At 45.3% G+C, this 15661-nt stretch overlaps 1 protein-coding gene across 3 annotated transcripts in view; it reads left to right on the top strand.

Annotated features, from left to right (window-relative positions):
* Nucleotides 1-15270, top strand: part of LOC118400850 (capping protein, Arp2/3 and myosin-I linker protein 2-like) — a 35431-nt gene extending 20161 nt beyond the window's left edge. For 2 of the 3 annotated variants that reach the window (XM_052474974.1, XM_052474976.1), the window contains 9 exons: nt 4786-4892; nt 5266-6037; nt 6136-6240; nt 6495-6531; nt 8494-8568; nt 9349-9717; nt 12340-12450; nt 14077-14181; nt 14899-15270. In XM_052474974.1, the coding sequence (XP_052330934.1) occupies nt 4786-4892; nt 5266-6037; nt 6136-6240; nt 6495-6531; nt 8494-8568; nt 9349-9717; nt 12340-12450; nt 14077-14181; nt 14899-15119 (1902 nt within the window). In that variant the 3' untranslated portion in view covers nt 15120-15270. The remainder of the gene's footprint in view (nt 1-4785; nt 4893-5265; nt 6038-6135; nt 6241-6494; nt 6532-8493; nt 8569-9348; nt 9718-12339; nt 12451-14076; nt 14182-14898) is intronic. The other variant, XM_052474975.1, reaches the window with a different exon arrangement.
* Nucleotides 15271-15661: the final 391 nt, after the last annotated feature.

Below are 15661 nucleotides of genomic sequence, written 5' to 3' on the forward strand. Positions count from 1 at the left end.
AACACCCACACAAGGGAGGAATGGTCAGTGACCACAGTGAAGTGTCTTCCCTCCAAGTAGTACCTCCACTTTTCCAAAGCCCAGACCACTGCAAGGCACTCTTGCTCTGTTGTGGAGTAGTTCCGTTCTGCTCCATTCAATGTCCGACTGGCGAACGCTAGCACTTCTTCAGTGCCAAGTCCAGTCTGTTGGACTAGGACAGCACCAAGTCCAACATCACTTGCATCAGTGTAAACAACAAAAGGGCAATCAAAGTTGGGATGACCTAAAATGGGAGGTGTGACGAGATGTCGTTTCAGGGTTTCAAAGGAAGTCTGGCACTCTGCCGTCCATTGGAATTTCGCTCCTTTTCGCTTCATCGGGTTGAGGGGTTCTGCCACCTGGGAGAAGTTCGACACAAACCGATGGTACCATCCAGCCATACCAAGGAACCGTTGAAGGGCCTTGAGTGTGGTTGGCACAGGGAAGTCTTGTACAGCCTTTGTCTTTTCAGGATCCACATGAATGCCGTCGAAAGACACAATATGGCCAAGGAACTTCAGGGAGGTTTGGCAGAAGTTGCTCTTCTTCATATTTAAGGTCAGACCAGCTTCTCTTAGCTTGTCCAACACTGCTTGAAGATCTTGAAAGTGTCTTTCTCTGTTCTGAGAGTAGATAATTATATCGTCCAGGTAGACGAAACAGATCTTCCCTTTGAGCTCACCCCTAACGCAATCTCCATGAGTCTTTGGAAAGTGGCAGGGGCATTCTTTAATCCAAAGGGCATCACCTTAAAGGAAAACAAGCCCTCGGCACAGACAAACGCAGTCTTGTCCTTGCTTTCCTGGTCCATCTCAACCTGCCAATAACCACTATTGAGATCAAGGGTAGTGAACACAACAGCGCCAGACAATGACTCCAGGATCTCATGGATGGTGGGAAGAGGATAGGCATCAGTCTGGGAAACATTGTTGGTCTTCCTATAGTCCACACAAAATCTAAGACCACCAGTCTTTTTGGGATGAGGACAACAGGAGCAGCCCAGGGAGAGGAGGAACGTTCTATTATATCTTGGGTTAACATATCATTTATGAGTCCCTTTTGGATGATTAGCTTCGCTGGGGACAAACGATATGGCTTTTGCTTGATCGGCATTTCCTGTGTAAGGAATATTTTGTGCTTCAGGAGCCCGGTGCGTCCTAGCTTTGAAGTACATACATCAGCATTATTCTGCAGCTGCTCCAACAGCCTTAACTCCTCTGGCTGTTCCAGCTGAGCTCTTCTCACAGCCTGTAAAAGGAGATCATCAGAAGGATTATCAAGGGTTAGTGGTACCGGAGCAATGGCAGAGAAGACTGCCACATTTGAACCCCAATCATGTAACTTTTTAGCTTCCGATTGGTGCGGTATTAACTGAAAGGAAGGGGATGTCGATGGGGGCGTAGGCAGTGACTCTTGGGGTTTCAGCTCTGGTTAAAGCACCCAGAGAAGGATGGTCATTCCTGCGAAGAGAGTTAGGTGTGTTGGCCTGTTGTGATTTGTGGTTTCTGGAAGGGTTTACTTGATACGGTCTTGGACATTCAGAGGTGCCAGCTTGGCCCTCAGTGGTCTGAACTGAAGTGGACACCAGGGAAACTCTGTGTAAGGAGTTGTGCCTAATGGAGGCCATGTCCACAGACACGTCATCCAACATTTTAACACAATTAGAGAGTTCTGTCTGCAAGTGGTCTACAGTGTTAACCATGGGAGAAAAAACAGAATTAACATCCTTGAGGACCTCAGTGTGGTGATGTTGCAGGCGCCATTGGAGAGTGGCAGTGAGTTGGTTTCGTTGGTAGTCAAACTGCCTGTCCATGGCACCAGTCATTTCCCGTCTTCCACTCTCACTGAGCTCTTTCAGCGTGTGGGTTAGAGTGCTCAGTGAGTTTCTGAATTCCATGGCACTCTGTTGTTGCTCTTCCCTCAGACATTTGCATTTATGGTGGATAAGAGTTTGGAGATGTTGTTGAGTCCGACGAATATCAAGGATGTCACCTTGAAGTTGTAAGACTACAACCTCTGGAGATAAACCAGACAATGGAGGAAGGTTGGGTGTCAGAGGGAGGACTAGCTCAGTACTTCCACACAGATCCATGTCAATAAGTGAGTAACTGGTTAGACCTCCTGTGGCCTGTGGCTCAGGCCGAGCATTCAGATTCCCAGGGCTCTGGCCCAAATCAACTCCATTATCTCCATTCACATTATGATTTGTATTGTCAGCTTGATGGTCAGAATGGCCCTGTGTATTCCCATTGACAGGTATGACATGGATGAGCACATTATCTTGGGGTGAAGCCATTGTTTTAATTCCACACAAAATATTTGCTTTGGTTAGTTCTCAATGTTGAGCTGTCCCATCTGGGGTGCCATTTTTTATGTAACGGTTTTGACTTGAGGTTATTATTTATAGGGGTGCCAGGTAGGTTGTGCCTACCAGAGAAAACATTGGTTTCTCCTTTTAGTTTGGGTGGGAATGAGTCCCATCTGGTCCGTCAAGTCTACACCAATACAAAGGACTTATGTAAAAGTCAGGATGGAAATAAACTTTTCATAAACCCTTAAAACATTGGAAAGAACTTCAAAAACAACTATATTCTGTTGCGTGGGTTGTATTAGCAACAACAATGATTACACACACACATATAATAACATCACAATGAGTTCTGGTTCCTCCAGAAATGTCCTGTACCTCGGGCCTAAAAAGAGTCCTGCCCGGTAAAGGAGTTCAGTGAACTCAAGTGACTTTTGTCACACGATGTTTGTCCGTTCATTCCGTGGAGCGTAAACCCAGTTATTAAACATACAATCAATATAACAATTACTTTACCGCAGAACTTTAAAGCGGATCAACTCTTAATTAAGTCCTCAACTACCACTAACTACACAAATCACAGTATACATCACATCCAAACAAATGAAATACCGTATACAAAAAGGTGGTAGTCAGTCGGTCAGTCAGACAATCCAATCCGCCAATAGATCTCCAGCGGAGAAAGGCCACGAAGAACAGAGAGGTGTAGTCCAGGGACGCAAAGAGTGGATCCGATCCTGGGTAAACTCTCTTAGGCTACAAAACACACGTTTAACGGCAACAAAACAAACGGAATAGAGAAGCTTCGGAACTGAGGGTTGAACACATCCTCATGCACGTCTCCATCACAACCCCACTTTCGTGCAGCTGATGCTGGCTATTTAATTGGGAATTAAAGGGAAAGCGCCCTATTGGAAGGAGCTGCACTGAGACGGTTCAGAAAAATTCAGGGCCGTCACAGTATAGACAGGGTATATGTATGATAGGGTTAGTGTCTGTTGTTAGTCATCAGTGGAAACACCATCCTTGTGTCTTATGGCACGTCTTTTTCTCTTCCTGAAGATGGAGTGGAGTGATGGGGATCGGTGCTCTCTGATTGGCTGAGAAGTGCTAAATGATTTATAATCCGTTTGTCATGCAGCATGGAGCTCCATTTGTATACGGTTGCTATAGCTCTGTTCTGCAGGGTGTAGGTTCTCCTGCTCACTGTAACCACCGTGCCTTAGACTCCTCTCCCACAGTCTGTTCAGCAGCAGCTACACTCACAGACTGGTTAAATACAGAACAACGTCTCAAACACTAGCCTTGTGTGTGTGTGTGTGTGTGTGTGTGTGTGTGTGTGTGTGTGTGTGTGTGTGTGTGTGTGTGTGCATGCGTGCGTGCGCGCGAGAGACACTGAGAAAACAGTCCTTGCCTTCACTCTGTCTCTTCCCACTGTTGAAAATTGTCAGCCAATACTACAGGTAAAATGTTGTGGACTGCCTGTTTATATCTGAGTGACAGACAGCCAGGAAAAGAGTTAGCGTGAACTGCTCTTCCCACCAGCCTGCTTAATAACAGTGAATAATTCAGAATTTTAAATGATCATATTTTGATCCAAACTAAACAGCTACTCTTCAGACTGGAACAGAGCGAGAGGAGAAAGTGGTGGTGGGGAAAGGGTGTGTCTAAGAGGTCCAGTCACATGGTGGGGAAAGGGTGTGTCTAAGAGGTCCAGTCACATGGTGGGGAAAGGGTGTGTCTAAGAGGTCCAGTCACATGGTGGGGAAAGGGTGTGTCTAAGAGATCCAGTCAAATGGTGGGGAAAGGGTGTGTCTAAGAGATCCAGTCACATGGTGGGGAAAGGGTGTGTCTAAGAGGTCCAGTCACATGGTGGGGAAAGGGTGTGTCTAAGAGGTCCAGTCACATGGTGGGGAAAGGGTGTGTCTAAGAGGTCCAGTCACATGGTGGGGAAAGGGTGTGTCTAAGAGGTCCAGTCACATGGTGGGGGATCAGGGCTGAGGGGTTGTGTTCTCTCCAGGTCCCTGAAGCACAGATGTGCCTGCACACACTGCTTCTGCCACAGCCACACAGTGTTCTATAGAATAGAGAGGATGATCTATTGTGTGTGTGATTGCGTGGGTGTATTTGTCTGTGTTTGTTCATAAACATATATTTTTTATCTATTGCATATCTGTTGTCAAACATATGAATCACTATGTGTACGGTGAGTGTGAGAGTGTACTCAGCCTACACTGATCAGTCACACAATGGTTTTACCATAAGCATTCTTCAAGCCACTTATCTTATTGGTTATGCGATGCTGGCTTGGCCAATAAGCAAACATTTATTTTTTGACAACGCTACAGGGGGATTTGACAGTGGCAGATGAACCACAGTGCCTTCACTTTTGCATATACTGAGTCGCAATTATCTTTTGTTTGTGTTTTTGTACACGTGTGTGTGTGTGTGTGCAGGAGCAAGCAGCTGAGCGTGAAGAGAATGAAGCCAATGAGACCATGGGCAGGGTGGATGAGGGAGTAGAGGAGTTCTTCACTAAGAAGATCATCCCTGATGACCCACTGTAAGTATCCGTATACCTCCAACAGAATACACCTTTGCATACTGACACGTACAGAATAGATATACTGCATGCACCCACACTAAACAAACCCACTCATACCAGCTTTCTACACCTACACCCTCTGCACATGCATGTTCACACACTCCCATGTAGACAAACATCGCTACACACACCATGCATACATACTGTAGCAATAGAAAGATAACAATGTATTAGACTAATGTTTGTCTACTGTGGTTAAAAACACTGTATCCCAAATACACAGCATCCCACTGATCCCAGCACTAGATAGAGTATGAACACTGAACAAGCACCACGACTGAATGGAGACTCAGTAGTGTTGTTGCTGTTTTGTGCCTCACCTCACTTGCAGAAAAGCGCAGAGGGAGGAGGTCCCTTACAAAGCACAACCCACAGCGTCGACCTCCACCACCCCTGCCCCTCCCAGCACGTCTGCCCTGGCCCCACCCTCTACCACCTCTATCACCTCCTCTTCCTCCTCCTCCATCATAACAACCTCCAACACTACTACCACAACCACCACCCCTTCCACTGCCCCCTCCAAAAACATCAAGAAGAAGTTTGGGGACTTCTTCGCCTTCAAGAAAGTCCGTGCTGGCCGGGGGGCAAAGGGTGAGGGTGGGCCGGAGGGCAAGGTCAAAAAGACCTCCATCGCAGATCTAATCAGGCCTCTCAGGGAGGCAAAAGAGAGGGAGAGAGAGAAAGAGCGGGAGAGAGAGAAAGAGCGGGAGAGAGAGAAGGGGAAGTTAGAAGAAGAGAGTGGTGCTAAGGCGACCGGTGTTAATGATTCTGATGCCACCAAAACAGTAAGAGCAGCAGAGGACAACACCATGGCCCCCACCGCACCCTCTGATGTCCCCAGCATCCCCACAACCCTGCCCACCAGTGCCCCCGTCCAGGAGGAGGTGTCATCTGTGTCCCCCAGCGCTCTGACCCCAAGCCCCATCATCAGCCCTGTCGGCGGGTTCCTGGCGGAGAGGGAGAAGAGCCGGACCCTGGAAAAGAGCAAGACCCCAGATGGAGAGAGGAGGCTGAAGGCCACACGGCGCTCGCTCAGGGAGGGCAAGTCCCAGTCCCTCATCCTGCTGACAGGTCTGGAGGATGGCGCTGCAGCACACGGAAAGGTAGGTACCACTCTGCACTAGTGATCAGAAAACACATGGAGTGAGTTCTAAAGAAAATGCACATCATTTCTAAACTGCTTTTGGTCATCCACTTTCAGAAACACGCATCTGAATGCACATCCAGCTTTGAACAGCGCCTCCACGTCATGCTCCACCGCATGGGGGTGGCCAAGACACCCCCTGCAGACACAAAAAACAGCCAGGTGTGTGTTTGTGTGTGATATTGATGGTTGTGGACCACCCTTTCTGTTCTCTTCCTCCCTATTTCCTCTATTTATGTTATTACAGCACCTTTGTGACATTCATTTAATCTGCCATGGCAGTGAATATCTCAGTATAGTACCTAATCCTGAGACTGTGATATTGCAGCTTATCCACTGCAGCGTGCCTTATTAGTCCAGGTAGGAGCACACGGGAGGAAAACGCATGAATAACATTCTCTTATATCTTCCTTTAGAACAAAGAAGATGAGCTGAGGAAAACCAACTCCGAAGGTAAGCCACTCCGCACACCTCCTCAGCTGTGTGTCTGGGACTCCTTGTGTGACTCATCACACTGTATGTACAAATCCCCTGCTGCTGACGGGAGCTTGACAGCATCTCAGGTTTGCTGTAGATGTGTAGTCTTTGTCAACTTAGAGTCGGGTGGTTGTGTTACATGTAGATATCTCCTCTTAGAACTGTAGAATTGTAGACTGTCAAGTAAAAGTGTTGCTGTAGCACGAGGGATGCGATTTGACGGTAGATGCTTGTCAAATGTAATCTGCTGTTGTTGGCCCCTGTGTACCCTTTGAAAAGAAGAAGGAATCTAGATCAATTTGATAGAAATGTAGAAACTGTGCTTATTTCTGGTAAAGGCCAGTATGAAGCCCAGTGAGGTAAAGGCCTTCAGAGAAATCAATCTTGCATGTATAAATAAATAAAGTGTTCAGCTAGCACATTTGGTTCCTTGGAAGTTGTGGGAATGTACGTTTTTGGTTTCCTATTGGTTCTCGTAACGAAGCCATACATTTCCTGACTGGTAAAACAGAATGTTTTTTTAAACGTTCTGAGAACGGAACTGAAAATGTCACTTGTTCTGGGAATGTATATTTTTAAATTGCAGGGAGGTTCTCAGAATGTTTTACTATGGTTCCCTGAAAGTTTTCCTGTGAGGTTTTATTAACGGTTATTTTGAGGTTTTTGAATAACTTTAAAAACTTTTACTGAATGTTTCAATAAGACATTTAATAACACTGCTAGCTGAGGTTAACTGTTTAGAACTCCATGCACAGATAGGAGACATGGAAATGAATTTGCTTAGACATTAACATTTTTTTATTTTATTGTGACACAGCATCAGTGAGATGAACCTATGATCTTCTGTTTTCTATCCATGGAATTAGTCCACAGCACCACCAGGATGGAGCTTGTGTGCCATGTTTTAACTTGTTCAGTTTAGTCTATTCAAACAGACCCAATTTCAAAGGAAACAAGCACTCATTAAGGTCAAGTGTGGCCAATTAGTGGGCACAGCCGATACACCTGAACACACTTAAAAAGATAAAGGATAGAGAGAGTTTTGTTGACTCTGAGAACGGAATGTATATGTTTTTCAATAACATGCTTATAACGTTCTTTGAACGTTACTAATGTTTTCTTGTGTTTTTTCTGGAAAGTTTTCTTAATGTTCGAAGAACATGACTTTAAATAGAACCATGAGGAAACGTTATGCTGAAGTACTGAAATTCCCAAAGAAGAATGTTCACAATGGGCTCAGACATCAATTCAACATCTATTCCACGTTGGTTCAACATATTTAATTGAAATGACATGGAATCAACATTGACTCAACCAGTTTGTGCCCAGTGGGTTGTTTCTAAATGTTCTCTGAACTATTTGAAAACATTCCCAATGTCAAACCAGTTGGAGAACATTCCTAGAACATTACCAAAAATGTTTGATACTTTTAGGAAACGTTCTGTTAAACTAATTAAAGACCAAGAAAATAACATTATTTTGTCAAGTTCCTTATCTGTGCTGAGAATGTTCCAAAGCCAAGCAACTATCCTGCACCATTTCCAGAATGTTGTGGGAAGGTTGTATGCAAAATAACCATAGGGTTCTCAGAACGTTATGTGCTAGCTGGGTGGTGACTGGCGTTGACCCTGAGGTTAGAGGAGGCCAGAGAAGTTCATGGGAAGTCCAAGCAACGCAGACCGGCTAGCCTGGGAGTCATTACTGCTCTTTGTCACTCAGTGCTGGAGGTCAGGGATCAGTTCACACATTCACTCAGAGGGGAACGCAGCACTATCAGCCAATGGCTTGTGCTCTATAGATAACAGTGAAAGCTCCCTTAGCTGTTTTTTGTGTGGATTTCTTGTTTATTTTGTGTGTCAGACTGTTTCAAGTATGGAGGGGCTCATAATATGTGTAGGTGAACCTCCCATTTTGCTGTAATCCTCTACTCTTTCTCAGGTGCAATTCTTGACAAAAAACCTGAACCACCACCCACGTCCATGAAGCCTCGCACTATGTCCACATCAGCGTCAGGTAATTCTGACACTTAAAGCTGGTGAATGGATGTCCATGTAATATACCCATCTATACTCCAAGCCAGGGGGCAAAGTACGGCCCATCGGGCCGTATCCCAGGCCGAGGCCTTCAATCCGGCCCGTGAGACAAAAATTAAATAAAATACAAATAAATGTTTTATTTGTATTTTCTTTTATTCCTTTTTTTCTCCCCAATTTCATGGTATCCTATTGGTAGTTACAGTCTTGTCCCATCGCTACAACTCCCGTACGGACTCAGGCGAAGGTCGAGAAACACGACCCAGCCAGGCCGCACTGCTTCTTGACATAATTCCCACTTAATCCGGAAGCCAGCCGCACCAATGTGTCAGAGGAAACAACGTGCACCTGGCGACCGTGTCAAAGTGCATGTGCCCGGCCTGCCACAGGAGTCGCTAGAGCGCGATGGGACAAGTAAATCTCGGCCTGCCAAACCCCTTCCTAACCCGGACGATGCTGGGCCAATTGTGTGCCGCCTCATAAGTCTCCCAGTCACGGCCAGCTGTGACACAGCCTGGGATCGAACCCGAGTCTGTAGTGACACTTCAAGCACTCAAGCCTTAGACCGCTGCGTCACTTGGGAGGCCCCCGCAAATTGATTTTAACAAACAATTGTCCCCCAAAAAATGCGTCCCTCCGTTGAATTCCAAAATCCCAATGTGGCCCTCGAGCCAAAAACTTTTCCCACCCCTGCTCCAAGCCTTTATGTAAATATAATGTTGAAGTAATGACTTCAGTGCAACCTCCCTTCTCCCCTCAGACACCAGGCGGCCAATCAGAGCAGGCGTGGAGGCTCTCAGAACAGACAAGCCCCTCCTCCCAGAACGTCCCATCGGCCCCCTCCCTCCTAAACCCACAGTGGCAGCCAAACCCCCTCTCCCAGCCCCCCAGCAGCACCCTGCTGCCGCTAGGACATCCCCAGGGGTCCCCTGGAAGCCCAACACAGCCACGGAGACCCAGACCCAGCCAGCAGAACCAGAGCCCTCCCAGAGCCAGACCCAGCCCCAGCAGAGTGAGCCGCCCAGTCCTTCCTCCCGCAAGGAGACTCCCCCTGCCCCATCGCCACACAGGGGCCCCAGCTCTCTGGAGAGCAGGGAGCGCACTGAGAGAGCACAATCAGTCACAGAAGGTATACATACAGTGCATTTGGAAAGTATTCAGACCCCTTTACTTTTTCCACATTTTGTTATGTTGAAGACTTATTCTAAAATTGACTAAATCGTTCCCCCCCTCAAATCTACACACAATGGCCCACAATGACAAAGCAAAAACAACAGGTTCTACATTTTTGCACATTTATTCTAAATAAAAAAACAGATATCACATTTACGTAAGTATTCAGACCATTTACTCAGTACGTTGTTGAAAAAACCTTTGGCAGCGATTACAGCCTTCAGTCTTCTTGGGTACAAGCTTGGCACACCTGTATTTGGGGAGTTTCTCCCATTCTTCTCTGCAGATCCTCTCAAGCTCTGTCAGGGTGGATGGGAAGTGTTGCTCTACAGTTATTTTCAGGTCTCTCCAAAAATGTTCGATCAGGTTCAAGTCCGGGGGGTCTCGCTGGGCCACTCAAGCACATTCAGAGACTTGTCCCGAAGTCACACCTGCGTTGTCTTGGCTGTGTGTTTAGGGTTATTGTCCTGTTGGAAAGTGAACCTTTGCCCCAGTCCTGAGCACTCTGGAGCAGGTTTTCATCAAGGATCTCTTTGTACTTTGCTCCCTTCATCTTTCCCTCGATCCTGATTAGTCTCCCAGTCCTTGCTGCTGAAAACATCCCCACAGAATTATGCTGCCACCATCATGCTTCACCATAGGGATGGTGCCAGGTTTCCTCCAGATGTGACGCTTGGCATTCAGGCCAAAGAGTTCAATCTTGGTTTTATCAGACCAGAGAATCTTGTTTGTCATGGTCTGAGAGTCCTTCAGGTGCGTGCCTTTTGGCAAACTCCAAGCGGGCTATCATGTGCCTTTTATTGAGAAGGGGCTTCCGTCTGTCCACACTACCATAAAGGCCTGATTGGTGAAGTGCTGCAGAGATGGTTGTCTTTCTGGAAGGTTATCTTGTCTCCACAGAACCTGATGGTCACTCTGACAGAGTAACCATGGGATGCACATGAGCTCAATTTTGAGTCTCATAGCAAAGGGTCTGAATGCTTATGTAAATAAGCACTTTGTTAATATGGGGTATTATGTGTAGATTAATGAGGGATTTAAAAAAATGATTTTAGAATAACGCATAACATAACAAAATGTAGAAAAAAGAAGGGGTCTGACTACTTTCCAAATGCACTGTACATACAGTATCACTCACCTCTCTTCTTTCCAGGTCTGACCACACTTTTTCATTTGTGAAAAAATACTTGACTAACTATAATGTTTTTTCTGTCTGTGCAGAAAAATACCAGGCTAGTTTTATGTTCTGTATCTGTTCCCTTTATCTCTCCCACTCTCTCTGATGCTTTATCTCTCCAACTCTCTCCGATGCTTTGTCTCTCCCACTCTCTCTGATGCTTTATCTCTCCCACTCTCTCTGATGCTTTATCTCTCCAACTCTCTCCGATGCTTTGTCTCTCCCACTCTCTCTGATGTTTATCTCCCCAACTCTCTCTGATGGTTATCTCCCCCACTCTCTCTGATGCTTTATCTCCCCCACTCTCTCGTATGCTTTATCTCCCCCACTCTCTCTGATGCTTTATCTCTCCCACTCTCTCTGATGCTTTATCTCCCCCACTCTCTCTGATGCTTTATCTCCCCCACTCTCTCTGATGCTTTATCTCTCCCACTCTCTCTGATGCTTTATCTCTCCCACTCTCTCTGATGCTTTATCACTCCCACTCTCTCTGATGCTTTACCTCTCCCACTCTCTCTGATGCTTTCTCTCCCACTCTCTCTGATGCTTTCTCTCCCACTCTCTCTGATGTTTGTCTCTCCCATTCTCTCTGATGCTTTATCTCTCCCACTCTCTCTGATGCTTTCTCTCCCACTCTCTCTGATGCTTTATCTCTCCCACTCTCTCTGATGCTTTATCTCTCCCACTCTCTCTGATGCTTTATCTCTCCCACTCTCTCTGATGCTTTATCTCTCCCACTCTCTCTGATGCTTTATCTCTCCCACTCTCTCTGATGCTTTATCTCTCCCACTCTCTCTGATGCTTTATCTCTCCCACTCTCTCTGATGCTTTCTCTCTCATTCTCTCTGATGCTTTGTCTCTCCCACTCTCTCCGATGCTTTGTCTCTCCCACTCTCTCTGATGCTTTGTCTTTCATTACAAGCTTACTATGAAATAATGCAATCACAGGGACTGCTCAGAGCATAATAATTACTTTGGTATCTCTCTTTGTTTTCATATACTGTAACATATTTTGTGCATGGCAGCACCTAATGCACTTGTCTGTATTAGAAAGATTATTTTACATAATCAAAGTGAGCTGATATCACTCGTGGGAGACCATTTGCCAGAAGTCAGACTGTATTGGTTTTGACTCAAGAGTGCACTAGCTGAATGACTGAATGACATTAATGTACAGTGTATTGCACAGTCCACCAGCAATATGTAGCACCCTGGTGTTATTTGGGTCCACATTATAGCAGAGGACGGCATCCAAACATGTGTTGGGTATGCCTGCTCTGGTCTTTTTGGACATGTCACTGTGACTTCAGTGTCAAGCCTAAATCCACCGCGAGTTGTGTGTTGTTGTCACTGTGTGTGTAACTGTGTATCTAACTCCTGTGTGTCTTGGTCATCCCCTAGAGAGCCTTCCTAAACCCCAGTCCCACATGAAGCTCTCTCCCCAGCGGAGAGCTGTGTCCGTCTACGAGGACTCGCTCCTCCAGGAACATGCCGCTCAGCTGGACCCCGAAGGTGAGCTCGTCAGCAGAGAGAGAGAGATACCACCTCCTGCTGTATACCACTGGTTACTGCAGATGATCAAAGCCATATACAAAGACTATACTGTGTGTATATACTGTACTGTATATGGCTCTAGAAATGATGTTACCCAGTCATGTCAGTGTTTTCTCTGTTTTGTAGTGTTTTATAGTTTTTCAGAGAACAGGTTAACTACTGACTTTTAGCATGCCTATAGAGAAGGGCACTCAACTTGTATTCATTTTAAAATAAAAATGTATTTCACCTTTATTTAACCAGGTAGGCTAGTTGAGAACAAGTTCTCATTTGCAACTGCGACCTGGCCAAGATAAAGCATAGCAGTGTGAGCAGACAACACAGAGTTACACATGGAGTAAACAATTAACAAGTCAATAACACAATAGGAAAAAAAAGTGTAGTCTATATACATTGTGTGCAAAAGGCATGAGGTAGGCGAATAATTACAATTTTGCAGATTAACACTGGACTCATTGACTCAGATGACTGATGATTGGTAAAAACAAAAGAAGAAGGATAATAAGATGATAGTTGGAGCTGTATTGTTAGATTTCAGTGCAGCCTTTGATGTTATTTAACATAAGTTGTTATTGAAGAAACCCACTATGGCTTTACATCACATACCATCACATGTTTGTTCTTCAATGGAAGCTTCTCAAACATGAGATGTGTGCAGTGCGGTGTCCCTCTGGGCAGTTGCCTTTGGCCGTTACTCTTCTCTATATCTATTTTTTGTGTTACAAATGACTTGCCACTGGTCTTACACAAAGCTATAATGACTATGTATGCAGATGATTCCACACTACAGGACCGTAAGTCAGTGAGCTCACTGAAATTCTAAATGACGAGTTATAGTCAGTATCAGAATGGGTGATAAATAATAAACTGGTGTTGAATACATATAAATACATTTTGTTTAAAGCATTCTATAAAACATCAACAGGAGTTGTGCATAAAGGGTGTGACCATTGAGCAAGTTGAGGAAGATAAACTCCTGGGTGTGTAACACTGGGTGGTCAATTATTACGGTCAAGTCATATTGACAAAGTCAGGGGTCTCTTCACAGTCCCAAGTCCAAAAATAATTCACGGCAAGGCACAGTATTATACAGAGCCATGATGGCATGGAACTCCCTTCCATCCCAAATTACTTAAGCAAACAGCAAAATGACCTTATAAAAATGATTTAAACAACATCTCATGGAAGAGCAGGGAGTGTGAGGGGACACACACAAACAAACACACATCATGTCTTAGCTATATTGTTTGGATAATATTTTGTTGTTTTGTTTGTATGTCGTTGTTTTTCAAATTTGTGTGACTGTCCTTGTCTATCAGTGTTTTTTTAGTTGTCATGTTCTGTGTTTTTTTGTGGAACCCAGGAAGAGTAGCTGCTGCTACAGAAAAAGCTAATGGGGATCCAAATAAATAAATAGTCTATCATTCTTTCCACCTTCCCCTATGGTAGCACTTCACTAAAAACATATATCACTGCGTCACTGTGTACAAATACATCGAAAAGCCTAAATGTGTTCATTGATGCCCTGTTACATTAGGTATTTGAGGCAGGTTGTTAATCTTTACTCCTCCTCCCTCCCATCAGAGCTGAAGGCAGCGTTGCCATGGTTGCAGAGGTCACCAGTCCAGAAACGTACCAACCTGGGGGAGCTCCCTACCTGTAGTGAGATCCAGCTAGAGAGAGAGGAGGGTGAGTATGGGGGCAGGGGTGCAGGGTGTATGGTGCAGGCATCGGCGGGGGAAATAAGGAAAATAATAACAGTTGCTGACTGAACATATGGTTTGAAAGGTAGATTGAGTCAAGATATTTTGAAGATGAGTGTATGGTTGTAAAATGGATGCACTTCTTGAGGCACTGTGCCACATTTACTAATGTTTAGTTTGGGGCCTATGAGCCTTGGCTTAATGGGCATATGCCAACTTGCTCCTCCTCCCTCTGCTTTGTCCACCTCTATTTGTCTCTAAAAATAATAATAACTCACCCACCAGGCCATCAGCACCACATGCACTTTAGAGACATTACCATCCTATTACATCTCATATCAGCTTCAATTACAGGGCTGGAGGAGGATTGGATATCAGGTCCCCTATGGTACAATTAATGTGAAAGATTTATTAAAGCCATGCTTCATCATTATGCCCACAACCCTCATGCAGCCCTCAGTCAATATCTACATCACAGCATGCTATAAAGTGCCAGATATTAAAGTCTAGAATTACCTTGTTTTGGATGAAACAGAAATGATTACTTGAATAATACTAATCTAATCAAGGAACAGTTGCTTTTCTTTTCTTTCAAACTTTGTTAGGTTTATCTTTCTGCCTGTAAAAAGGCAGGTTCCATCTTGTTCTGTGTTGTCTTTGTGATTAAAAATCTCCTCTCTGCTTCGTTTAATCATCCAAACAGCAGGTGAAGCAGGGAAAAAGAGGACTGGAGAGGGTGATGGGGCGGGCAGCCGGCCGGTAACAGAGGACAAGCCAGGGCCAAGCCCAGTGGGGGCCAGTCAGGTAGAGGGAAAGAGCACAGCAGAGAAGAGGGGTGAGACGGTCTCACAGCAGCACACAGCGCAGGCAGAAACATCAGACCAAAGAACTGAACCCCCTTTAATGGTGAAACACATGGACTGACCTGGCAAGAGTCTATTTTCTATCATGTCTACCTTCGCCTTGCACGCAAGATTATGTAAAAAATAAACAAATTATGAACAAATGTTTTAAAGAGCGTAAATCCATACCTATACTTGTTAATAATTATTAAAAAGTTGATTCTGAAGTGTCATCAAGAGCACTGTCATCACTGCTGGTATGCATGACTGTTGGTAGGGGGAACTAGAGCAACATGACTGTTGGTAGGGGGAACTAGAGCAACACGACTGTTGGTAGGGGGAACTATAGAGCAACACGACTGTTGGTAGGGGGAACTAGAGCAACACGACTGTTGGTAGGGGGAACTAGAGCAACACGACTGTTGGTAGGGGGAACTAGAGCAACACGACTGTTGGTAGGGGGAACTAGAGCAACACGACTGTTGGTAGGGGGAACTAGAGCAACATGACTGTTTGTAGGGGGAACTAGAGCAACACGACTGTTGGTAGGGGGAACTAGAGCAACACGACTGTTGGTAGGGGGAACTAGAGCAACACGACTGTTGGTAGGGGGAACTAGAGCAA

This window comes from Oncorhynchus keta, chromosome 22, assembly GCF_023373465.1.
Source record: "Oncorhynchus keta strain PuntledgeMale-10-30-2019 chromosome 22, Oket_V2, whole genome shotgun sequence".
NCBI lineage: Eukaryota > Metazoa > Chordata > Actinopteri > Salmoniformes > Salmonidae > Oncorhynchus > Oncorhynchus keta.